General features: G+C 41.2%; 2 protein-coding genes across 5 annotated transcripts in view; both read right to left on the minus strand.

The window, feature by feature from the left end:
* Positions 1 to 228, minus strand: part of b3galt1b (UDP-Gal:betaGlcNAc beta 1,3-galactosyltransferase, polypeptide 1b) — a 47,071-nt gene extending 46,843 nt beyond the window's left edge. Inside the window, exon 1 of one of the 4 annotated variants that reach the window (XR_009798222.1) lies at positions 32 to 228. The gene's annotated coding sequence lies outside the window, so the exon portion shown is untranslated. The remainder of the gene's footprint in view (positions 1 to 31) is intronic. The other 3 variants (XR_009798221.1, XM_061842400.1, XM_061842401.1) reach the window with 3 other exon arrangements.
* Positions 229 to 5,512: 5,284 nt separating this feature from the next.
* xirp2b (xin actin binding repeat containing 2b) lies at positions 5,513 to 22,524 on the minus strand. The gene is made up of 9 exons (XM_061842230.1): positions 20,127 to 22,524; positions 18,091 to 18,225; positions 16,981 to 17,238; positions 16,614 to 16,665; positions 16,436 to 16,524; positions 14,405 to 16,198; positions 6,976 to 14,347; positions 5,733 to 5,863; positions 5,513 to 5,651 (listed from the first exon to the last, which is right to left on the minus strand). Exons 1-8 carry the CDS (start codon positions 20,175 to 20,177, stop codon positions 5,772 to 5,774), a joined length of 9,843 nt encoding a protein of 3,280 aa, XP_061698214.1. The 5' UTR covers positions 20,178 to 22,524; the 3' UTR covers positions 5,513 to 5,651; positions 5,733 to 5,771.
* Positions 22,525 to 27,596: the final 5,072 nt, after the last annotated feature.

Genomic DNA, 27,596 nt, shown 5'->3' on the forward strand with positions numbered 1-27,596 from the left:
CGATGAAGCGAGCATATTTATCCGTGCTTACCTCACCCCATCGCGGATCCATCCTCTCTCGTGCACGCCTCATCCTGGACACACACGGCGGCGTGCTGCGGCGCTCTTATCACGCCGACACAAACACTTGTGTGAGGACCACTGCTGCTGACGTAGCCCGTCGACCAATCGGCGTGTAAATCCGCAGCGCGCTTGGCCAATCGCCCGCCGGCATTAACGGCATGACCCGCCCCTGGCAGATTCAGACAGCAAGGTAGATTGACAACGTACGAACCCACCTTGAAGTTTTACATACTGGCCTCAATACATTTATGGCACAAACACGCAATGTGATGTTTAGGCCACCTCTTGTCCTAATAACAGACCTGGTCTTTTTTCTTTCTATAATAGTAGAAGCTATTCAACTGAAATTATATTTTAAATTATAAAATATACGTAGAGTACTGTACTGTACACAATTTAAGAAACAATTCGTAGAAAATGGAATAAATGACATTAATATTTATTCGTAAATATGTCAAATTCTAGTTAACTTCCATTTCTGAAAAGAAAAAAAAAATAAAAATTTTATTGGTAGATTGTCGGAAATGGAACAGTGGTTTGCTTGTCTGCCTCGCATTCTGAGGTTCATGGGTCAAAATTAAGTGTGCTTAGTCAATGAATGAATGAAAACTACATTTTCTATAGTTGTGAATGCTCATTTTGTTCACCTGCTGCGCAATTGTCGGGCAGTTGTGGGTGTACTCCACCCCTCTCTCGAATTCAGGGAGAAGCTCCAGTTTACCTGTAACCCTAATGAGGATAAGCACCTCAGAAATTGATTGAAATATTTTATACCATCCATTCATTTTTTTTTAATTATCGGTTTTTGTAATTAATTATAATAATTATTATAATTATAATATTTTGCCACTTATCCTCACAAGGGTCACGGGATGTGCTGGAGCCCATCCCAACTGTCAACACCAGGAGGCAGGGTACACCCTGAACTGGTTGCCAGCCAATCGCAGGGCACATCGAGACAAACAGCCGCACTCACAATCACTCCTAGGGGAAATTTAGAGTGCCCAATTAATGTTGCATATTTTTGGGATGTGGGAGGAAACCGGAGTGCCCGGAGAAAACCCAGGCAGGCACAACAAGAACATGCAAACTCCACATAGGCAGGGCCAGGATTGAACCCGGGTCCTCAGAACTGTGAAGCCATCGCTTTACCAGCTGAGTCACCGTGGCGCCATATTTTATACTACCTGTCATGAAAAAAAGTATCACGCATCATAAAGTGCTTTAATACTATGCATTTCAACTCATTTCATTTCAACTCTGCGTTCAACACCATCATCCCTGAACTCCTCTCCTCCAAACTTCTCCAGCTCAGCGTCTCGGCTGCCATCTCCCGGAGGATCGACGGCTTCCTGACGGGCAGGACACAGCAGGTGAGGCTGGGGACCACCCCATCCATGTGAACTATCAGCACTGGGGCACCCCAAGGTTGTGTCCTCTCCTCTCTGCTCTTCTCGCTCCACACCAGGAGTGTCAAACTAATTTTTCTTGCGGGCCACATTTTAGTTCTGGTTTCCCTCAGAGGGTCGTTACGACTGTGAAACAAAAATATTGAATTGTCTCATCATATTCACATCATCAATTTATGAACTAGTTTTGGAATCAGAAAGCAAGGGCAATGTTTTTTTCCAACTATTCATGTTTGGTAAAACAAAAATTCTTGTAACATCTCAACGCTATTTTCTATGATACATGACAATTTGAAATTTTGCTATCGATTTTTTCAAGGGTCATGGAAATTGATACTGTAGATTTGGCTTCCCAGCCCACATAAAATCATGGCTGGATTTGGCCCACGGGCTTTGAGTTTGACATCTGTGCTCTACACAAACGACTGCACCTAATGGCATCCGAGTCTCAAACTGTTGAAGTTCTCAGATGACACCACGGTCATCGGCCTCATCTAAGACGGCGACGAGTCTGCGTATCAACAGGAAGTGGTGAGATTGGAGCTTTGGTGTGGTCAACATAACCTGGGATTGAACACTCTAAAGACTGGAGAAAAGATTGTGGACTTCAGGAGGCATCCTTCACCACAGCTGCCCCTAACGCTGTCCAACTGTCTTGTGTCAACCGTCGAGACCTTCAAGCTCTTGGGAATTACAGTCTCAGAGGACCTGAAGTGGAAGACGAACATCAACTCCATCCAAAAAAAAGCCCAGCAAAGGATGTACTTCTTGCGGCTTCTGGGGAAGCAGCACCTGTCACAAGAGCTGCTGAGACAGTTCTACACAATGGTCATCCAATCAGTACTATGTACCTCCATCACAGTCTGGTTTGGGGCCGACACAAAAAAGGACAAACTCCGACTGCAATGGACAATCAAAACTGCTGAACGGATTGTCGGGACCACTCTACCCACTATTGAGGACAGAATTATTGAGGACACGCAACTAGGTCCAGAGCAGGCAGGATCCTTTCGGATCCTCCACATCCTCGTCACCAGCTCTTCCTGCTCCTTCCTTTGGGAAAGCGCTAGTGATCAATTAAAGTCAAAGCTAGCAGGCATTCGAACAGTTTTTTCCCTCTGGCAGTTACGTCATTAAATTCTTGATCAGCGGACCTACTATTTTTCTGCCTTGTGCCTTTGTTAGGACACTCACTCACATCTTGCTGGTCCAATCAGGATTAGTATAACTAACTATAACTATATATATATATATATATATATATATATATATATATATAGTACAGTATAAAGTATAATAACTATAACTATTAACTAATTTATTTTGTAGACTATCGCACGATTCATCACTTTAAACTACTCCCTTTGCACAATTGTCATTGCACCGGTCTATAACCGCGAAAGGGTAAAGGCACTCTGCACAAGCTTAACACAATGTGGGACGTTAGCACACTTTTCTCTTACCTGTTCTAAATGAATACGATTTTACATCTTGCACAACTTATAAGGAATAGTTCCTCTAAACAGAAATGTCTCTTGTCCTTTGCTCTTGTTGCTTTGATGTTCTTTGTTCTGAAAGTCGTACCAGGGCAGCACCGTGTGCCGGAGAAAAATTCCCTCTATTTTTACACACTTGGCCATTAAAGCTGATTCTGATTCTGGTTCGATATTAATAGTCCCTCAAGGTTTTACCAATTTGAACAAAAATTAGACATTTCAACATGGTGAGGGATCCTAGTCCTAAACAATGAACCACTGCAAAAGTTTTAGGAAAAGACGTGACAGGTCAATTCAAAGTCCAAATTCAAAGCAGTTCACAGTCAAGAGGGTCAGGCTTTGAAGATCGGGGAGTTTGTCTTGGACCAAAGTGATGCAATTTTCAGTAAAACACAGATAGCAGGTCAGGAAATACTCTGATTTTATTGTTGTCTTAATCCAGGATTCAAAGAGATCAATACCAGGGTAATTTACAAAAACGTGAGCAGCTATAGTCCAGTCGCAGACGGAAAGCTGAGTGGATTCCTGGAGTACCAGTGTTACGGCACGCATGGATGACTGACACTCCGATACCGATTGCATCATCAAAGAAGGCTGCGCCACTGTGGCGAGTACAATATTATTATCTGACGTATTGTGATGAGCGAAATACCTGAATGTGACACAACCTTTTACACTCACATTCATACCCATGGATGATTTGGAGTCTTCGATTAAATGAGCGTGCGTGTTTTAGGAATGTGGGAGGAAACACGGGTATGCCGAGACAGCCCACGCAGGCATAGTGAGAATGCGCAAACTCTAAACACAAATGCAGATTTGAAACCATAAACTCAGAACTGTGAGGTGGGTGTGTCACGCAGTGTACCACTATGCTCTGGGGTTATTTTTTCAAAAGAAAACAGAGAAAATTTGATACATTGATTTATGTAAACGGTTCCTTGTCCATCCTCTCTTCCATAAGATATTTATTTTGGTTAGTTGTTCATCAGACAACTAGTTTAGAAATAAGAAGACAACGATAATAGTTTGTTCAAGTATTGTTTCACTTACTGTAGTACAATGAGTTGACAACAGTAAAATGCAGTATCTTACCATTATTGTTTATTATGGAATTATGGAATCTGGAATTTGGGTACAGATTTTGAAGTTGATGAACATGATTTGCTTTCGCAGACCACATAAAATGATGTGGCAGGCCGCATTTGGCCCCTGTGCCTTGAGTTTCACACCTGTGCTTTAGCGCATATTAAGGTCATTTCTACAAGCTGCATGTGTGTTTTTTCCTACCAACGCTTTACTGTGTCTGGCTGTAAAGAAAAAAGTTGAATTTGTCTTGAGTAGGCCCAGGAATGCCTTTAAAGTAATTTTTCAGCAGGTTTTAGTTTTTCAGCAGGGTGTCGTTCTCTAGATCTTATAGGACTGTTGATGAATCAGTGATCTGTGGAATTCCTGATGAGATGCATGGACCGCCATTGAAAATTCGAGGAAACAGAAGAAAAGTCCAACAGAAAAACAACACTTTATTGCCTTTTGAGCAACGATAATGCAATTTAACCAGCCTGAAAACGTCGACAAATTCAGGAATTGACAACAAATGTAAATATTATCAGCTAACCTAAAAAGTAAAATCTTATTTGAAAAATATGTTTTTGTTCAAAATAGGTTACACATGTGTAACTATTACCACTTTGTCTTGGACATAATGTACACTTGAATTATAAAAAAAAAAAAAAAAAATCCTTATTCCCTTTGGTTGTGCACACCAGGTGCCAAAATACTTTCCTAATATAAATAACTCGTGTAATTTGAGCCAGAAGGGCATCAAACTACAAAATAGTTCTATTCAAATGAAAAATAAATAAATGTGTGACTACTGAACTGTCAAATATTTATGGTTTATGTTAGATCCATTACTGTATTTATATTCACTAGGAGAAAAATCAAATTCCACGATCCCCACAACAGAAAAACAAATCAATTTTGGCTATGCCTGCCAATTGTTGATACGTTTCATTTTTTAACATGATCAAAAACTGCAATATATGCAATGAATGAAACATACACCGTGTCTTCTCACATCCCCATTCTCAAGCATTCCGTTTACATATTTGAACTACATGCCCAGCTGCTCACACAGCAATGCATCCTTACTTCAGAACAACATACTTCTCATTCTTTCAATTATTTAACTCAAACTCCTTAAATACTTCCTTATTTGGACCTTTGGAAGGTTTTTTTTTTCTCCACACTTGGAGGATTACTTTAAAGGACACTTCTTGGAACGGTTTCCTCATGCTGTTGCTGGGTTAACTCTAGGGAATTGTCTTGCGGGGGCCACTGCGGTTTTGCTATTTGAATGTCTTCTTCTATTTTAAAGGCTTTCTTCGGGGAATCACCCTGTGGAGGCCAAACGAGTGATATCTTGCTGCCCTGCGGTTTGCGCTCATCAAATGCTTTTGTCGTTTCAATCTCACCAGCGTGTGTTTTGTTCCTGTCAACTGAATTGGGGATGTTTGTTGAATATCTCCATTTGAGTTTCGGGTCTAGTGGGATGACTCCGCTGGTTCCTGTGGGAGCTTTCTGGCCGAGTTCATTATTGTACATCCCTTTGGACTTGAGGAGTTGTTTGTAGTGGTGCAGACAGAAGAAGTGTCCGTGGAGAGAGACGTAATTTCCCAGGCTGCAATAGACATGGGGTGTCTTCCATTCAGCGCAGCATAAAAGGTGCATTATTTTTTAAAATGAAGACGACCACGTTTACCTTAGTTTACTTTTGCATTGTTCACAGAAGAAACAGGATTTATGGTATTTTTTTCTGTCCACTAGCCATCCATCCATTGGATAAACCCTCCTTCGACACACTGTGCAGAGCTCTGACTTGGGAACTCGAGCCTGTTGGGGTAAAAATGACAAATTGAAACTCTTTAATTTGTTGTCCAAAGCTATTGTGTTTGATAATTGTGTGAGCACATGCAGAGCAAAGCATGCGTCACTCATCTGCAAATCAAAATGCTTATGCGGCCAGTGTGTCTCATGAAAAACAAACAAAACACAAAAACATGTAAAACACTTTCCATCATTGTCGTTGTACTCAAACTCATTTCTAATCTGACTTCCTTCCATTCAGCCGTCCATTTTCTGTATCACTTTACCTATGCCAGCAATCTTTGGGCGAGAGGCCTGGTACACCCTGAACTGCTTGCCAGGCACTATGCACAAATAAGTACTTTCTATTGGATTGGTGAGCATGTGTGAATCTGGGATTCAACATAAGTCCCAATAATAATGAAATGTTGAGTAATATACTGTAGCAATTCTTTTGAGCAATGAGTTTCAGCTCATTTTCTTGAATAAAATACATTGACACACCGCTATTGACTACTGACGATATTACAGTTTTAGAAACAAGCAGCCTATTAAGCTAACAAAGTTCCATATTTGCTGTGGACTGCTTAGCCATCGCATGGGCTTTTGTACCTTAAAGGCCTCTGTAGACCCTGGCTGAGGCGCATACAATCTCAGCGACTGAGCGGGTCACCTTTGGTGAACTAGCTAGCTTTTTTGACGGGCAAAATTTAGATCCCCAATGTACATGGTAACGTGTTTGTCACTCAAGCATTTCGGGAGTTGAAGATCAGTAGTCCATGCCTCATGCACAAAACCGGCCCATTTATGCAAATATTTTGAAATCCAAGAAAAAATGCATTTCATATCTGCTTTGAGTTAGAAAATATACAGGATACCGGTAATTCCTTCCATCAGTGGAATTTTCTGGGTTGTTGAAATGACAAGCCTATGCACCACTAAAAAGGATAAAAAAAATGCCCATGTTGTGTAGTTTCTCATGATATTAGTATCTTATCTTAATCAGAGGATGAAATAAATTGTGCAGACCACATAATCCAGATGTTAATTGTTTTTTCTAACCAAGCAAAAGCAGATTTTCCATCCGTGCCCCAGTTTCCGCATGGTTCATGCTTCCTATTTTTTTTTTTTTTTTTTACCGGAGACAATGGTTGTCTGATGAGCCTGATGAGTTGTTGTTCTTGTTGGTTGTGACGTCCTTACTTCTGACACAGTGTAGCTCTCGTTCCGGGTTTGGTGGAAGTTTTTCAGCATGTTCTCGGTGGCGTCTTCGTCACGGGTTTGTGTTCTCCTCGCCGCCACCCCTTTCCTTTTCACCGCGTCAGCATAGGAAAAAGGAGCCGGCTGTCTTGACACGCTGCCAGACTGCTGACTGACACTTGTCGTTGTGACCTTGCTCCCAAAAACATCAACGCTTGAAAAATGCTCCGTGATTGATTTGCTCTCAGAGCAGTCTGATGGATCTGTCTGTACAATTTCTACCACATTTCCATGAGGAGGGAGGGCAAAGCTCTCCTTTAAGCCTTCCTGCATCTCTGGAGGACTTTGCAACTTTGATGTGTCGACTGACGTTTCTCGACCCCCTTTCTGCTCATCTAAAGAGAACTTTTGCACACTCGTTTCAAAAACATTCTTAAGCCCCTGGATGTCAAAAGCTGCCACTGCCCTTTCTGAAAGATCTTCCTTCTTTTTGACGCAATCTTCACCTTCATTGTAAAACCATTCTGCAGGTGGGACTAACGCCTTGCTGACAACCGTTTCATCCGTTGGTTCAAAATTATTTGCAAGACCAGCCAAGTCTGCTTTGGGTAGATCTTTCTTTTCTTTAAACACGTATTCCTCATCACTATCCTCCAGGTCTGGACCCAGTCGTTCAGGGATAGCAATTGGTTCCTTCCGTGTATAAGTTTTATTTATTTCAGCCTTTCGGGCCTCTTCAAAAAACTCCCTCTTTTCTCTGACTGAAGCCAAAGACAACTCTGACGTCTCTTCAGGGACATCATTACAAAGTGGTGGCTTGACGTCAGAGCTACTTTGGGTTATATTTGCATTTATAGCCTCTGGATCTTCAGGTGTACCTTTTTCTACAGCCTCTAATAAATTGTTTGTGGAGGTCTCCTCTGAGGTATTGGTGGCCTCAAGTTTGATTTGCCGATGGAATGACGCAGGTGTTTCCACGATTTCAGATATTAGTTGTGGGGAAAGTAACGGTGGTGGGGTAATGCCACGTGAGAGCTTGGCCGCGGTTTCCTTAAGACGCGGCAAATTCTCAGCGAGGTCAAACGTCGGCGAGGGTGTGATTCTTGTCAGTCGAGACGTTGGTGTGTTGCAGCGACGTGACGTCGGGGTGTCACAGTGGCGGGGTGGCGGGGTAGGAGGTGTGGCCGGCCTGTGAAGGAGTGGAGGTGAAGGAGTGACTCTCTGGGGCGAGTCAGTCCTCCGAATGGATTCAATGGTGATAAATGTAGGAGAGGGAGACCGAGTTCTCAGAGATGGTGAGGGAGCTCGAAGATCGGTTTGTTCTTCTTTCTTGCTTTCATTTAAGGTCTCTTTCTTTGTTTGCTTCTGTACTTTTGTAGAACCAGTGCTGATCTTGGATATTTTCGTACATGCAGTTATCTCAGCAACAGACTCTGATTCGTGCTTTTCCTTCATATCAATTTTTGGAGGCAGATTAGTCGGTGCAACAGAATTTCCTGATTTGTGAGGCACCTGTGGGCTTCTGAGGCAATCTGAAAATGTACTAAGGCTAGTTTTGGAAACAATTTGCATCCCTGTGATAGAAGGGATTAAGGCTGAAACCTGTGGTTTTTTAGAAACCACTTTTCTCACTGATGTTACCATTTCATTTTGTTCTGACTTAAATGGCCCTTTAATTGGGTCAGCATGACTTTCTTTAAGTGACGCCTGTGCATTCTTCTGAGCAATTGTCACTGCTTTCTTCTTTTGTAATCCCTTCAGATGATTTTCATGTTCTTCTAGTTGCTGGGACTTCTTGTCGTCTTTACTTTCTGTCATCAAGGCTCCTTGCGCATTCCTTTCTGTGACACATGTTTGAATTTGGGAAGCAGCAATTGTTTCATTCAATGTTTCTGTGATGGCCGTCTTTGATTCTGTGCCAGCATCTTTACTTTGAGTTAATTGTGTACTCCACTGTGCCCCACCTTTAGCCTTTTTGGACTTCTTTTTCTTCTTTGTTAGTGTTGACATTGCTGTTTGGCTGTCAGGTAAATTCATCGTAACATCATCAATTGGGCAGGGAGACTCTTTCATTATCTCCTGCTTTAATTCTGTCTTTATCTCATTTGACTCATTGATTATTTTCAGTGCGGTGGCATTATTCACTTTTACCTGTGTCTTTCTCTCTTCTTCCAACTTTGCATCAACCTGCTTTTCCTGCTTATTGTTCTTTTTCACCTTTTGGTTTGTTTTGCCCATTTTTACAGTCCCAGTGGCTTCTGTTTTTTCCGTTTGATTTGGTTCATCGGAGACAGTGCCATGGTTTTTGGTTGAAGATTGATCAGTAGATAACTCAGTTTTTTCATTTCTCTTGGACTGTAAATGAGATTTCTTTGCATTCTGTTCCGTGGTTTCAGGTTTCACCATTTTAACAAGGTCTGTAGTCTTATCTATGCCTGTTCCATCATCCATCTTTCTTTCAATTATATCAGCTCCCCTTACTATCATATTTTTCACATCTTTCTTCTCAATAGCAGTTTCTTTTTCAGTGTTTGCAAAATCAGTGAAAGTTGTATGACTTTGGTCAGCAATGACAGCCTGAGTTGACACATGGGAGGAAAGTGAAACTATTTTTTGTTTTGTTTTGCGTACACTTTGTCTCACAGCAGTGCCGGAAGAGCTCTCTTGAACGGTGACGACCTTAGAAGACTCATTAGAAACCATTTCCTGTTTGGCAGATGATATTGCGGCAGACCCTGTGAGAATTCTTTCATGACTGGTGCTGACATTGTTCTGAATAGTATTGGAGATAACAACCTGCTTGGATGCATCACATGATGAGGAGTCTAATTTAAGTATCAAAGCTGCATTTTCAGTTTTAGCCTGTTTTATCTTGGGTATATTATTTGTGTGCTTTACGTCTTCAGTGGGAATATTCTGAAGTGTAGTAAAAAGTGAGTCATTTACATGAGGAGGAGTTGGAGTGCTTGGAGGAGTGCTATTCTCTTTATGCTTCCGGTACTTTTCCTCCGCTTTTATCAAAGGGGTGTTAAATTTACTCGTTTTCGCTCTCATTTGAGGCAAGGGGGAAGAAGGCGGTGTGAATCTTACAGGAGAGATGCAAACCTTCCCCGCTGCTTGTGGCAATTCCAGTGGAGGTGGGGCTTCCGTTGTTTTGGATATACATGCTGCCGTTATGGGCTGGGTCAACTCTACTGCATGGTATGCTTCCACTTCAGGCTTAAGATTTGGGACAGGACACAAAGTTGGAGCTTTGACTTTCTTTACCACCATCTTTTTAGCATCTGCTGGTGAAACATGAACTGCTTGTTTTGGCATTCTTTCCAGTTCTCGCTGAGGTGGTGGTGGTGGGAGGATGTCCTGCTCATTGGTAGCTGGTGGCGGTGGAGGAGGGAGGTGATCAATGTCAGAATCCAGACATGGAGGGGGCGGCGTAGGTGGTGGAGGAAGGTCAATATCTACCACAGGTGGAGGCGGAGAAGGAAGAGGCAAATCTGGTTCTAGCACTTGTCCTTTGATGGTGTAAACATCTGTTTGTACTTTATTCTTATTTAACTGTATCATTCCCTTTGGCTTTAGATTGCAGAATTCTGTTTTTAATGTTTTGATGCCGTGATTTTGTGTTATGGTTTTGTGCTCGAGAATTGTTTTTGATTGCGTGGTACTCCTTTCCACTGTACAAAACCTGGATTGAATGGTTTTTGTTTCATTAACACCAGACTGACTTTCAGATGAAACTGCAGTTTTGATTTTTTGTGCGTTCCTCTGTATCTCAGCACTCAAATTCTCAACAGGAGGACTCTGCTTAACTCTTCTAGCTCTTTTGTGGGAGCCGGGTTTACCTTTGGGAGTTTCACGGTGTGCTGTTTCCATAAGTGATTTAATCATGCCTTTCACATCACCCTTTATCACTTTTTCTTTATCTATCAAAGATTGTTCTTGTGTTTCGTATAAGGACTTAATTGACATCTTGACATCACCTTTCACTTCTTCCTCCTCAGTGCTCAAGCTCCTTAGCATTCTGGTAGAAGAAGGAGGTATTGTAAAGAGCTGGATTGTTCCTTTAACATCCCCCTGGACATCTATTTCCCGTTGACATGTTCTCTTTTCAGCAGAAGCATCATGTAGGCATTGCATTGCTGTTTGAATATCACCCCTCACAATTTCTTCCTTTTCCACCTCATGCACTGTTTGCTTTGCCAGTTCCAGAGATTTTAATGTGGCCTTAACATCTCCAGAAACTAGATCCTCCATGATGGCTTCGACTCGTGGAGTTGCAGATTCCTCAAGGGATCTCAGAGCTCCTTTGATGTTCCCAGGGATGATATGTGGCTTCTCTACTTCCTTGAGACGATGTTGTGCCCTCTCTAGGCATCGCATTGTTTTGGGTATGTTCCCTTTCACCACCTCTTCTTTCTCCACAACAAATCTCTGGTTCACTGACTCTGACAATGAAGTCAATGTAGCTTTCAAATCGCCTTTAACAATCTCCTCCTTTAGGAGACTCTCTGATGAGACGGTCGGCTCCGTCATGAAAACTTTTACCGTGTTGTGAACATCACCCGGTATGATATCATCCACTGTGCGCTCTATCAGGGTTTGGTCTTCACTCAGAATGACTTTCATGCTATGAACGTCACCACCAAGAATCTTTTCTTTTTCTACTGTTTCAGGTAACGCTTCATCGGGGTCTAGATTGAGCTGTTTTAGATAACTGAGGGCTCCAGATTCAATACATGTGGAATAAAAATTGACATTTCCCTTCTCGGTTTCATCGACGGTTATTCTCTTTGTGAGGTCAGGCTGATCTTGGGTGGTGAGTCTTTTCATGGCACTCTTTATATCCCCTCTTACCACATCCTCTTTTTCTACACTAACACAGTCTTGTTTGTTCAGAAGGGAATACATTGTCATCCGTACGTCGCCCTTCTCATCCTCCTGAATGAGAAGTCCATGTTGGAGTGAGCCACTATCATTAAAAAGGCTATTTATGGCTTCCTGAATGTCCCCTCGTATAATTTCTTCCTTTTCGATACTTTTTTTGCTCTCTTGGTTGAAAAGCTGCTGCACTGTTGAACTGATATTGCCCTTCTCTTCCGACTCAATAACCACCTGCCGCCCCTGTTGTTCCTGTCTGTTCAGGAGGTTCATCATAATGGTCTGCAAATCGCCTCTGATTACTTCCTCCCGCTGAATCTCAGGAGCTTGCTGATTCATTAGATTGTATTTTGCCATCCTAACATCCCCGATTTCATCAGATTGGATGAGTATTCCTTTTGATGTCACCATTTTCTGACTGTAAAGCTCTTCAAGTGTTCCCTTAATGCTCTTGCCCAAGATTTCCGTCTTCTCTGTTTTTGTCACATTGAAGTCATCAAAAGGTTTTGTTTCAAACAGCCATGTTGCTGACTTTACATCTGCTTTGACAATTTCCTCTTGAGTGACATGTGTCTCCTCATCCTCATCGACCTCTTTAATGTGATCCAAAGGATTTTTTTCAAACAGCCAAACTGAACGCTTCACGTCTCCTTTTTCCACCACCTCCTTTTTAACTGTCTCAATCAGGTTTTCCGAACTCAGGCTCCGTATTTTATCAATTGACTGGGTCTCAAATCTCCATTTGGCTGATCTGACATCACCCTTCTGTATTTCACTTACATTGACTGTTCTGACAAAATCCAGCGGCGTATCAGATTCAAACCAATTTTTATTTATTTTAACATTGCCGCCTTGAACGTCATCTACAGTCTTTGTAAACGTCTTTTTTTCTTCCGAAATCCTATCAAGTGGCTGTGTCTCAAATTTCCACTTGGCAGAAATGACATCTCCTTTTTGGTCATCCTGCTGTGTGACAGATTTAATTATGTAAACTTCATCGGAGTCCTTTATAGCGTCAAGGGGTTTGGTTTCAAACAACCACCGGGTTCCGATTACATCTCCTCGTGTCACTTCCTCACTGGTGACTGTGGTAACTTCATGATATTGGCCCTCCTTGTCCTGAATAGCATAAAGAGGCTGAGTTTCAAAGAGGATTGTGTAATTTCTCACATCCCCCTTCTCTTCATCATTGCGAGCAATCTTTTGCATTGTGGACTGCTCAGCTTCAGACGCTGACTCCTTAATTTTATCCAAGGAGTAGGTCTCAAAGATGAAGCGGCCCTTGTCTACATCCCCTCCGTGTACGTCAGTTACGGTACGGCTTGTCAGCATTACCTCTTGACCGTCATGTATAGTATCTATTGATTGATTTTCAAAGAGCCATTTGCAGGTCACTACATTTCCTTTCTGTATATCCGCTGTCTGGGCTCTCTTGAGATGCTGCATCATTTCCTCTGACGTTGATGTCATGATATCGGAGGTGCTGTGTTCAAATATGTGTTTCTTTCTTGACACATCTCCAGATGAAACGTCAATCTCTGTGACTCGTTTAAAGGAGCTTGCATCATCCTCAGAAAGATTCTCTAGTTTTTCAGTCTCAAAGAGAAAACACGCCGTTCTGACATCTTTCCCTTGAATGTCCTCTTGATTCACAGTGCATGGTTTGAACACAGTTTCTGTCTCATCATGTATTGTATCAAGGGCTTGCGTCTCAAAAAGCCATGTGCACGATTTAACATCTCCCTTTAGCATTTCTTCACACTGATTTTCAATGTTTATGTCCACTTTTTCATACAAGACATCCATTGGTTGGGTCTCAAATAGCCACTTGCAGTTTTTTACATCTCCTTTCACAATGTCTTGTTCTTTACTTTCTATTTCCTCATCTTCAATGTTGCTGAAGTACTTGATGGCATCAAGTGGCTGTGTCTCAAACAGCCACTTGGCAGTCTTAACATCACCAGATTCTACTTCCTGTCTGGATACACCCTTAATTATTTGGTATTTGTCAATGCTTTCATCAAATTGGTCGATTGGTCGTGTTTCAAACATCCATTTGTATGTTGTCACATCCCCGCGAACCATCTCTTCATGACGTACTGTTTTCACCTCATGGAAGTGTCCTGAGCTGTCCTCCATGGCATACAAGAGCCCGGACTCAAATAGTTTTTTGTTGGATTGCACTGAACCACTTGTAACACCCTCAATATGGATCTTTTGAAACTCATCTCTTCTGTGTAAATCTGTGCTCTCAAAGATTTGCTTATAGTTTAAAACATCCACTTTGTCGATTTTTTCCACGTTGATTGTTCTGACGACTTCCTTCTTCTCATCTCGGATCTGCTCCAAAGGTTGGCTTTCAAATCGCCATTTCTGATGTTGGACATCCCCCCTCTCCTCATCAAGTTCCACTCTTTTCTTCAGTTTGCCCACCTCTGCAAGTTCCTTAGGATCATCAGTAGGTATCACAATTTTTTTCAGTTTGCCCACTTCTGTAAGCTCCTTAGGCTCCTGAGTTGGGATGGTTTCAAAGTAATCTCTGGCAGATTTTACATTTCCTGCAATGATTTCGTCTTTTGACAATGGAAGACAGTTTGAATCATCTTTTAAAATATCCATTAGCTGAGTCTCAAACACCCAGCAATTCTTACGAACATCTGCTCTGCAACTTGTCCCGTCCTCCTGTGTGAGTTCCTCCTCAATGTTTACTGTTCGAGTTATTTCTTTCTTGTCCTCTTGTATAAGCTCCAGAGGTTGACTCTCAAACCGCCACTTTTGATGTTTCACATCACCTTTTATTTCTTCATTCTCCAATGCCTTTTTAAGTTTTCCAACTTCGGGGCGGTTCTTCCTCTCTGTTTGGGGGCTGCTTTCAAAGAAGTTTCTCGCCAATCTAACATTACCCCCAATGATTTCTTCAACTGAGTAAGTCGTGGAATCTGAATCATCCTTGAGAGTATTCATTGGTTGGGTTTCAAACACCAAGCAGTTTTTGCGCACATCTGTCCCTAATAGTCCCTCAGTTTTTGAGCTTTCCAGCTCAGTCAGGGAATTCAATGTCTTGATCTCAAACAACCATCGGCCCCAGTCTCCTCTGTTACCATCTTCCATGGAAAGACTGCACACGAGCTTAAAAGATGAAAGAGGTTTGTTCACATTAAGAGGTTGTGTATCAAAAAGCCAACGTGAAGCAATTGAGTTCTCTAACTCAGTTTCAATTTTGCGCACAGATTTAATCTCTAGCATCTGACTGGACTGTCCCATGATGATGCATTTAAACTGAGTGTCAAACGTACTTGTTATGGTTTTCTCGTTATCGTTGAGTTCTTCCACAACCGAGTTTAAGCTCAGAAGATGGGTCTCATCGATTGTCTCAGTGTCTCCAAGACCTTCCATATACTTATTGTCAATCATGTAAATGGTGGCATTTCCGTCCTCTTCTGTAAATACGACCTCTTTGGTGAGCTCCTGTTCCTTGTGCATTTTATTCAAACTGTCCATCGTATGGGTTTCAAACAGCCATGCTGCAGCTCGGACATCTCCCTTGTCAAACTTGTTGACCTTGTTCCTGTACTCTATCGAGTTGATCTCACGTGGACCCAACTCATCCATCGGCTTTGTCTCAAACATCCATGCCGTCCGTCTCACATCCTTTCCAAGAATTATCTCTTTTTCTGTAATATTATTGTTGTCTTCATATCCAGCCAGGGATTCATCCTTGATGGCATCTAGTGGCTTATTTTCAAACATCCAGCGCCTTGATTGGACGTCTCCAGGCACTATCTCTTCCTGTTCAGATTCCTCATTGTTGACATCAGCTTCACCCTCATATAAGTAAGCTTGATTATCATGGTGGTTGCTTACAGATTGATTGTATTCATTGTAGAGCTCCTCTTCGATATTTTTCCGAACTCCGGGATGAATGTGTTTGTACAGACGTTTCAACTCAGACATGCTCCTCTGCTTGATGAAAGCTTCTTTGCTGAGAACATTTATGGATGAGTTCACTAAACCTTGAGGATCTTCAGATGAGTACTGGGTGGCGGGAATATTTTCAATGCCTGATGACATTTGGAGTAAATCCGGCGGTGGAGGCGGAAGGTAATCGAAGTCTTCTATGGCTTCTGGTGGTGGTGGAGGTGGTGGAAAGTCCTCGTAATCAATCATGGAATCCAATGTGTCCTCTTCTACTTTGACTGCTGACTCTTGGTGCACCTCATTAGTCACTGTGTCATTTTGGGTCACACAGGAGGACCACTTTGAGCGATTGATGTCATGTCCAATCTTTTTTTAAAGAACAAAAGTGACATTAATGGGTAAGTTGAAAAGTGATATTTGTGAGTAACCTGAAACAACTCACATAATTATTCCATATCTTTAATTACATCTGCAGATAAAGCATCAGTCAAATGAGACCTTACCAAAACAAAGTAGCTGTCACTTGAACCAATATTCCCCAACGGTCCAGAAAAATTGTGTGTTAAAAATGTTTGTTAAAAAATATAAAATTAACGTGATTACCTTAATTGGTTTATGTGGAGCTGCTTCCTCTATAGTTCTTTCAAAGTGAGCCCTTAGTTCTTTTGTTGTGTACCTCGGAAATTCCTCTTCTGTTCATCAGTATAGAAATGACAATAAAGACACTTTCCATTAGGTTGGGAGCAATGTTGTGTTCACACAATGCGACTCAATGCCTTACCTTCATGCTTTCTATCAAGGTGGTTATGCAAGTTTTTGTCACTGTCTGACACCTATAAATATTTAACACGAGAAGCAAAGAGTAGTTAGTCCCCAGTAATTTTAATTTTGCCAAATCCAATAGAAAGTAATACATTTCCTGGGCACAGCATTAGCAAGTTATGCACAAGCAAATTGAGGTATACCTTACCGTTATATTTTACAGTACAGTATAAATAATGTTCCAGATATGCATGCACATCAAAACTGTGTAAATTAACTATTAACGAAACTATATATTATGCTAAATGCAATGTAAACATTCACTGGAAAGTATTTTAACTTTTTGGGTTTATTGAAAAGAAAATTGGGCTATCAGCATTTCATCAGAAGTAATGGAAATAATAAATAGAAAAAAGGGGGTTCTTTTTTTTTGTGTGATTGTGGAGATGCATTCTGTCACCAAGGAATGCATGAATAACACAATCGATTAAATCAGGCACAGACCAAGTTATTTTGTCAACAAGTGAATCCAATAATGAATACTGTACCATTTTTTCTTCGTTGGATAGTAGCTGCTGAGTGCCTGTGACCATCTGTTGCCTGCCGCTTGACACTGAGACCTCTGAGTGTGACATTTCTTGTAACTGTAAAAACAAGGATAATGGTCAGATATGCAGCGAGTGTGCGGAAACGCTTACTCAGCAAATTTACTGGTCACATATGAGCCAGGAGACGAAAAATGTACTTGCACTGCCTCAAATTTGAGCCCATTTAGGGCAGTCTTGCCGATTGATACCACGAGATGGTGGCAGATCACACTTGTTGTTTAACTGAAGGTCCTTGGCTCACTCGAACATAGTTCCTTGCCAAAACAATGCTTTGTCCTGAGCACAAAATCAGCTAACAGTAATTGCAGTGAATGAAAAAAAAAATATCCCGAAATGTAGGAGTTGGCTAGTGCAGAAATGTGAATATGCAGTGCGTCACTGTAAAGTAATTCAACACTTGAGAACTGTTCTGCTACAGACTGCATGCCTTGATATTATTTGTATTTCAAACGATATAGAAAAATATGCCTCATCCATCTGCGCACCCTCCCCTAGTATTCATCTGATGCAAGTCAGCGCCACATGGTGAAGCGTTATCGTGTATGCCATGCTGAGACCAAGCAGGGACCCAACCGTCAACGCAATCCAGTATGACTTATGCTGAGAGAGGTGAGATGACAAAGAACATGCAGTGCTGTTCACTCATACTGTGCCACAAAATGTGTTGGTGCATACGACGTAAGATGTATCACAAACCTCCGTGTTCATTCTCTGGATAAATGGCATATTTTCGCGGGGCGCAACCATGCATATTAGTGAGCTAAATGAAAGCACGCCATCAGGATTCCTGTCTCCAGTAATGTTTCCCCCTCACTTAATGATAGACATCTCATTCTCTTTCATGCATAGGCACCCATAATTGCGTAAACTGGCCTCTAATATATGTACCTGCCCACTGCTGTGCTGGAAATGGAACTGGGTTGCTTGTGATGTGGTAGTCGAGGTAGTTTCCTGGGCCTTAAATTGTTTCCTAACACTGGCAAGTCCCCCAGGCAGGGAACAGATCTCAGACTCCTCCATGACCTGTTGAAGCAGGAAATATCATTAATGGGCTTCTCTTTGACACAACCCCGCACGAGGCTAATCTTCAGCCTGCTAAGCATGCTGCAAAGTAGAAGTCTCCAACCTGACTAGTTTCAAATAAAGCAAGACAGTGGTGCCTTGGGATGCGAGTTTGATTTGTTCCTGGGTCATGTTCTCAAATCACATTTTCCCATTGAAATGCACAGAAATGGCATTCAATTGCATCCCCTGATCTAAATTCCCAAATGGGAAAGAAAAAACTCAACACCCAATTTTGTGAAAAAAGAAAGCTTGAGAAAGGACCACAGATGTGTGACGTATTATGAAGTGCAAGATGCAACAACAGAGACACTGGACTGTTGAGCAAGTGAAATTGTACATCAAGTAAGAATGGAAAGAATGTAGAACAAAGCTTCAACAATTAGAGTCTCAAGTTCCCAAATACTGACTCAGTATTGTTAACACAAAAACTGATGAAATCTAGTGGTAAAGATCCCCTTTTCTCAACTTTTTTGGAACATTTTGTAGTCATGTAGTCAAACTCAAATAAGTAAATATTTGTAAGAAAAAGAATAAAGCTGCTCATTAAATAAATCTAAGTCTTTGTAGTGTATTCAATTGAATATAGGTTGAAAATCATTTTCAAGTCATTGCTTTCTGTTTTTATTTATCTTACACAATGTCCAATTTCATTGAAATTGGGGTTTGTATACTGTCTCCAGGCATGGCGTAGTTACCAGTTTCAAAGTATACACCAGTTTTAACTAGTCATGACTTTTCCCTTTGTCACATTTAGTTGTGTTACCCATCAACCTTTGACAAATTTACGGTCACGTAAATATATTACTCCTCTATCATGCTGCCTTGAAATGAATGCTTGCAACCGGCTGTGAGAGTTGGTGTGTCTACAATTACTGAAATAAATACTAGACTCACTCTATGGGCAGATAACTCTCTAGCGTGGCATTCATTTCTGCTGTGACATTACTTCACAAAGTGGAGAAGAGCAGTTCATTTTCTGAGAAATAGGTACTTTGACTTTTGTACTACATTGTGAGTTTCTTTAGAAAATTAAACTCTTTATTTCCGTTTGACTATTACTAATGTACCCACGGAGGGCATTCAGTGGAAAATAAAGTTGTTTTTATTTACTCAAACATTTCAAAATAATGCATTTTACAGCTGTAAATGCAACACTGGTGCAGTGAAACCATCCCCCCCCCCTATGCTTATTATACTGTAGTAATCTTACCCTGGCCCATGCCTAATTGTATCACATGACCAAGACAAGCTCTTTGACGTGTACAGATTAGAGAGACGGAAAACCGCTTCTCCTTCTTTTCAAACAAAACTTCTTTCAGCATTTAATGAGCAATAAAATATGTATGATCCAATTTCTCTGTGCAACCTGCTTGTGGCCACTGCTGTAGAGGAAGCACTTGTTTTATTTTTGTTTCTTTTTGTCCCCATAGATTACAATCCACCTTTTAAATGCTTGTGCTTAATTTACAGGACAAAGCTTCCTACATGCAATCAGAACATGGCTGCCCTAGAACAGATTGAGTTTGACCTCATATGTTAAACTGTGCTCTAGCTTCACTCCTGAAAAGCCACGAAGGTAACATTTTCTCTTTTCAGCACTCGCCTTACAGCTGCTCAGTGAGTCTTGTTTCCTTCCTATTTATACTCGCTTCTCTTTTTGTAACACTTTTGAAAGGCTGTTGACCCCTCTGCCGACTCACTCCCGCCTGCACGACTGTCACCACCTCCACGAATACAACCTGACAACTTCAGATAGAGTATTGTTGCTGTGTAGAACAGCGACAAAAACATCACTTTAACGACAGCATATTACGGCTGTGCTTTCACGTTGCATATGAAATGCCCATGCAAAAAAGTACCCTGCTTGGGATGGTCTTGTCTGTTCGCTGGGCGACAGTGGCCTGGTACATGATGGCCCTACAGCGAGTCCGTGCTTGATTCTTCCTGTTAAAATGTTTCAGGAGGTCCTGCCCGGCTTAAACGCTTGCTGCCAGCAGCTGAAGACACACACACACACACACACACACACACACACACACACACACACACAGCCATGAAATTGTTATCAGGTTTTGTTTACAGGTATTGTCATGTTTCAGTCAATTGGCAATCGTCACCTCATACTGGGAGAACATTCTCAGAAAAAAAGTATTTCACTCAAAAGCAAGGAAAAGAACATTTTGACTCCATCCATCCATTTTCTTCACTGCTTATCCTCACGAGGGTCGCGGGGAGTGCTTAAGCCTATCCCAGCTGTCAGCGGGCAGGAGGCGGGGTACACCCTGAACTGGTTGCCAGCCAATCGCAGGGCAGATTGAGACAAACAGCCGCACTCACAATCACACCTTGGGGCAATTTAGAGTGTCCAATTAATGTTGCATGTTTTGGGGATGTGGGAGGAAACCAGAGTGCCCGGAGGAAACCCACGCAGGCACGGGGAGAACATGCAAACTCCACACAGGCAGGTCTGGGATCGAACCGGGGATTTCAGAACTGTGGGGCTAACACTTTACCAGCTGATCCACTGTGCCGCCCTACATATTAACTCAAAACTAATAATAGTTTATTGCTTATGCAGTGCTCCCTTGAGATACAAATTTAATTTGTTCCGTGACCACTCTTAGATCTCAATTCATCTTTCTGTTTTGCAATGAATGGAAATGCCAATAATTAGTTCCAACCTCCATCCCCACAAGTTTTTTTTTCAATTAGTACTACATAATACAATTTATAAAAACACAGACATAATTCAAGAGAATGTAAAGAATTAAACAGCTTGTGCATCATGATTCAGTGCTCTAGTCCAATTCATTGTGCTGGTCTTTTTAGTGTATCTGCTTTTACCACTATGAGAGTAAAAAAAGTGATGCAGACATAAAAAGGAAAAATAGTACCTCTTCTTCTGTTATTAATGTGAAGAAGAAGAAGAAGCTTTTATTGTCATGAACGTGACTCTTTTACTCTCATGACTCAGATGCTGTAATTATTCCTTTTACAATAAATAATAAATACATGTAAATAATATATGCCTGTGAGTATTGTTATATCCTATGTCTATTTGTTGCTCCACTGTTTGTGGTGAAATATTCGTTGCTTCTAAAACCGCAGTACTAACTTTTAGCACGTCAATGGTATTTTGCATGGTTGTAAGGATCAAGCTAAGCCGCTGTTCCTAGGGCAATTAAAAAAAAGTTAAATGGTTGTTTTAAATACACAATGTGGAATTCTCGTTTTATGTTTAGCGTGACAATAAACTTCAACTGTGAGTTGTGTTAAACAGCTTTTGACAAATAATAAAACAAAGTGGCAAACTGTTGCTTATTTTGGGAGTTGTATTGAGTTCAATTCCTCCATACAGTGCTCATTTCTCAAGTTTGTGCTCAGAAGTCAGGCCAAAAAAAAAACAGCCAAATGGTAGCTTGTATCTCAAAACACATTCAAGTTGGTTTACTTGTAACTCAAGGCACAAGTGTATTTTGTCAGTCTATTATAGCTTCAGGATTTTATGTGTCCAGGTTTCAAAAATGTTTTGTTTTTGGTAGAAAACATCAAGACATCAAGTTCTCAAATTTCAATCAAGTCAATAGACAAACAATCAAAGCAAGTGCTGCAATGAAGCACTGCACCATTTATAGCCTCCTTTTATTGAATTAATTAACGTTGCTGGCCGTTATTGATCGGGGGCTTAATTAATTGATTTGCTCTGAGGAAAGTGTACTGTATAAAACGGACAGTTAAACTTAATAAATGAATGAAACTCAATTACTGCCAATGACTATGTAACTGGCGACAAATTCCCAGTTATCCCTTGAGGGGCTATACTTTATATATAGAAACTATTAAATGTTATAGCAGATAGTAAAATTTGCAACCAGAAAAACCCTAAGCTATCTAATGACATGTTATGTTGGATAGCAAGCTCAAATAACAAGAAAGTGAAATTATCCAGGCGCCTCACCAAAATAAGTGTAGCCTATTTTAAACGCAGCCATGAAGGGCCATCTTGCTTTTATGAAAGCGGTGAGGTCACAGTGCTCCTGTCTGAAAATGCTATCGATAAACATGGGATTTATTGGAAATGACTCCACTGTACTGGCCATTTCATAGCTTGTCAAGTATCTCCCAAGCAGAGCGACACAACACCTGCAGTATTGCGGAGCTCCGTCTGTTTGGAAGCAGAACAAATCACTTCTCTCCTCAAAGTGGCATTTAAAACTGCAGAGTTAATTTGGTGTTTATTCGTTTTCTATTTCCCTTCAGTTCAAACATTCCCAATGGCAAACTAATGTGGCCACACGCAGTCAAGTCCCATTCATTCATGACCTACCAGGTAAAAACAGAAGGTGAGTTATATATCTATGAAAAGAGCTCAACAGGTAGAATCCCACTCAAATGGCCACGGCACCCCCAGCCAGCAGGGTCCTTTCAAATCCAAAGCAAATCCCAGTCAGTGTTGGAGACCAGCTCCAATAGCGTATCCACCTCTGGCGGATGAATGGAGTGTGACAGCTGATTTTATTTTAGAACCCCCGCCCACTCCCAAAACATGCCCCATGTCTGATTTTGTTAGAGCCACCCCTTAAAAAAAATCATTTTCCCTCCTGATGCCTGTATACTCATTAAGCAGGTCAACCCAGTTTCATCATCACGACCCGGCATTGCATGGCACACAGCAGCTGCTACAATCTGTCATGAAATTCGAGAATTCCCAGAATCCATCATGAGCATTCCTACTCAGCGCTACATGGACACCTGCCAGTCGTCAAATCAGGTGACGGTAAACAGTGTCGTGCTCTGCGGTGGGTCTCAAGTGGCGCCAGTGATGTAATGCAATGTTAAAACTATCGGGGCATAAGGGGCCAGTAAATCCAACACAAGACACCTCAGAGTCTTGTGTGCATTGCAGTTCGTCTTGTTTGGTCCAGACGGAGACGGCGGCGCCAGTCTGCCTCTGTTATCTTGTAAAAGCAAAACTAATGTTAATGTCTGCCATGGCATCTCGTGAGAGAATCCTCTGATCTTCTAATGGGCCACCTGTTTTATAGAAATATTCAACATGGAAAATTCAACTTAGTGGGAACAGTTTCCAGAAGTCGCTTTTCTGTTCCAGCATGGCTCTGTCTCAGTGGACAAAGCAAGGTCCATAAAGTCAGTTTAGTGTGGCAGAATATGAGAGCCCTAAACTCAACCCCATTAACTCATTCACTTCTTCTTTTCTTTTCAGCTTGTCCCGATTAGGGGTCGCCACAGCGTGTCGTCTTTTTCCATCTAAGCCTATCCCGTGCGTCTTCCTCACTAACACCCACAGTCTTCATGTCCTCCCTCACCACATCCATCAACCTTTTCTTTGGTCCTTCCTCTCGCTTGTTTGCCTGGCAGCTCCATCCTCTGCACCCTTCTACCAATATACTCACTCTCTCGCCTCTGAACATGTCCAAACCATCAAAGTCTGCTCTCTCTAACCTTATCTCCAAAACATCCAACTTTGGCTGTCCCTCTAATAACTTAATTTCTAATCTATCTATCTATCTATCTATCTATCTATCTATCTATCTATCTATCTATCTATCTATCTATCTATCTATCTCTATCTATCTATCTATCTATCTATCTATCTATCTATCTATCTATATCTATCTATCTATCTATCTATCTATCTATCTATCTATCTATCTATCTATCTATCTATCTATCTATCTATCTATCTATCTATCTAATCTATTAACTCATTCACTGATGTTAGATTTTTCAATTGGAATTCAACCATACTGAACAAGACAGGATTTAAAGGCAGGATAAAAATCATTAACTTGGAAGTTATTAATGACGACCCTGATCTATGCAGTTTGCACGCAATGATCCACTGTGGTGGGGTCAAGTTGGATCGTGAGGCAAACACACACGAGTGTGCACACACAGGCCCACTTAAACACATACGCACATACTTGCGTGCACACACTAACCTAATATAGAGTAGTGGATATTAGTTGCGCTATGACCTTGTGAAGTTTTAAATGATACAAAGCAACTTGGGCAGACAATTCAGCAAGCTTTGAGGCTTTTCAGAGCACAGCCAAGGATTCAGGTCCAATGTCAGGCGAGTCGGAACTGCAACCTTACAAAGATTTTGTTACATTTTTTAACATAGTCTGATGATAACGCAGAGCAGTAATTCACTGGTAAATCCCAGTATGCTGGCTTCCTCCCACATTCCAAAAGCATTCACATTAGATTAATTGAAAGCTCTAAGCTGCCCACGGGTGTGCATATAAGTGTGAATGAATGGCTGTTTGTCTACATTTGCCCTGCAATTGGCTGGCTAGCAGTCCAGGTTGTACCGTCTCTTGCATGAAGGTAGCTAAGAAAGGGCCTCTCATAAGGACAAGAACAGTAAAGATGAATGGAATTAAATATTACTTGACAGACTTGTGTTGTATGTGTACTTTATAATATTGCTCATGGAATAAGAAATTGGATAAGAAAACAAACCAGAGAGAAGGGCTGAGAGTAATGTACTTTGTATTGAAATTATATTGTAGTTCTCCTGGTTTACCTCACTTGAGTAGTTGATGTCCCATCATCGTTTTTCATTTTAAAACAAAATAAAACAGAATCTGGATGGTAAAACTTCATTGCCCACCACTTGTAAGGAACATTTGGACAGTTTATTTGCTGAATGATTGTACTATTTTGTTGTTGTCTTTTTTTTTTTTTTTTTTGCTTTGCTCCTGTTTAAACATTTTCTTGCTGAGAAACAGCATCACCTAGATATTTTGAAACGGTACGTAATTTTTTTTTGTGTAGATACAGTCAGTGGCTGCCACGTTCCAATACTTTCAGATAGTGCTTCACCATTATCCGAGTATGGCCTGCCAATTGGTACAGACCTGCTATTAGTAACAAGACCAGCAATCAAGATGTCCACCTTTTCCACGGGAGACTATCACAGACTGCTTACGAAGACGGAAATGAAAATCCACCATCTTGAAGTGTATGTGGCTGTAAATGTACAGTTGGGGAATGAAAGTGCTCTACCGATGTCTCAAAATGGTTAGCAGAAGCATGCTAACAGACATCTACTTAGCTCTACAAAGAGGATGAATGTGGACAGTGGAAACGGTAATACGGTTGATCATCCAGCAGTTCTCCCTGGAATTTCCTGGCAGCAAACCCGTAACATATAGGACAACATCAAAAAAGGACGACGGCACACCAGCAGATTACTGAGGAATCCGGCTGGCCAGCATTGTGTGCTGGTCCAACCCAGAGAGAGCGGTCACAGACAATCGTGCCAATCAAGGGCAAAAAAAAAAAACCCACAAGGATGCAAGTTAATGCAAAACATTGCCATTGTACTTACAAAAAGATCTGAACCACTTTGACCCTAGCCAAAAGTACTCATCCCGGTCACCACGGAAAGGTTGGAAACAAAAATACCCAAGAAAAAAATGGCATGTTAAAAATGTGCTAACGTTAATAATTGGTGATGGAACTGTCAAGGATGCGAAATTTTGTGCAGTGAGAAGAACACCAAACTACTCTGTTTGACCATTGATATATTATAATATTCACCCAACTGTGAAATCAGTTCTTATACACACAGGGGCCCTGTATGTTACCAAGGAGCAATCAGAGGTACTGGAAGGAGATTTCATTGATGTCCTAACAAAAGTACAATTTAGAAGCTTTTGATGAGTGGACCTCTTCCAAGGGTTTGAAGATGAATATTTCAGGAGGCTCAGTCAGTTAAACAAGTGGCTCAAAAAAGAACTGCGCTATCTGTGAGCTTTATTGACTGCATTTTGCGCATACATCTTTACAAGACGAGCGGTTTCTTTCTAAATAAACAAGATTGGCTAAAAAAATTTTTCCTCTGGACGTCGCACGAAAGGAAAACATTGTTGACGCTTCTGAAGGACAAAAAGTGCAGAATGAGTCTACGGTTGTACCAAAACAATCAGAAGAAGCAGAAACAAGAAGGCATGAGGCGCAGGTGGAGTCATCAGTGTTACCCAAACAATCAGAGGAACGAATAAAGAACAAGATGATATGATATATGATTCTAGCTGTTTTAAGTTTGTTTTTTGTTTTTTTTTTGTAAAAGGTGATCCAAATGTTATTTGAGAATTTATACACTTCCAGCATGGAATGTCAATCTTTTTTAGAGGAATTTTCAGAACCGCTGTTAGTTATTTGTGCTGACTGCTATTTTTTTTTTTTTTTTGTCTTAATGGGAGACTTTAGCATTCATCTTGACAATAACATGGAAAAGAATCAAAAGGACACTTTGCTATTCTGGACACATTTAACATCTCTCAGTATGTTAAGACTCCAAAGACTCTTACCATACTCAAGGTCACATCTTCAATCTGGCTGAGGATTTTTAAATTCCGTCAAATGACATTCAGAATATTGGCAATTTTGAACACATCTGTGCTTTAGGGTTTTATTTTTCTCTTTGGTTTAAATCTTTGCTTTTCTTCTTCTTTTTCTTTCGGCTTGTCCCAGTGTGTCATGTTTTTCCATCTTAGCCTATCTCGTGCATCTTCCTCTCTTAACACCCACGGTCTTCATGTCCTCCCTCACAAAATCCATCAACCTTTTCTTTGGTCTTCCTCTCGCTCGTTTCCCTGGCAGCTCCATCCTCAGCACCATTCTACCAATATACTAACTTTCTCCCCTCTGGACATGTCTGAACCCTCGAAGTCTGCTCTCTCTAACCTTGTCTCCAAAACATCCAACTATGGCTGTCCCTCTAATGAGCTCATTTCTAATCCTATCCAACCCGCTCACTCCGAGCGAGATCCTCAACTGGGTATCTGACCTGCCTCAAACTCCAGCTGATGATGAGACTGATGAACCCGTCTCTTTGGATGAGGCTCTCAGTGATTTAATTCACCAGAATTTCTTCATGCGGAACAGAGGTTGAGAAAAGTGCTGAGCTGCAATTGTTTACTTGTTTTTGAGCTTTTAAATGCTTTTCATCATGTAAAGCACGCTGAGTTACCTAGATGATGAAGACTGGGATCTCACCTACAATATGTAAGTGAAGGTGATGACAGTGATGAATCAAAGTGCTAGCAAAATGAAGTACAAAGTCCAAAAACATTATGTTAAAATCAAAAGGAAAACCACAATTTATATACAAACAAGAACCAGCAACAGCAAACATGGTTGGTATCCAGAGTGAATAAATCGTCTTCGCTTTCTAACGTCAGCTTTGGGGGTTTTGGCTCTCAGCCCGCTATTGCAATACTCATTGCCCAAACAAGTGGTTGCTGGAGTGCCTTAAACTGTGAATGACTAAATTGTCGCTCCTCTTACTCACC

The sequence above is a fragment of the Syngnathoides biaculeatus genome, chromosome 14, assembly GCF_019802595.1.
Source record: "Syngnathoides biaculeatus isolate LvHL_M chromosome 14, ASM1980259v1, whole genome shotgun sequence".
NCBI lineage: Eukaryota > Metazoa > Chordata > Actinopteri > Syngnathiformes > Syngnathidae > Syngnathoides > Syngnathoides biaculeatus.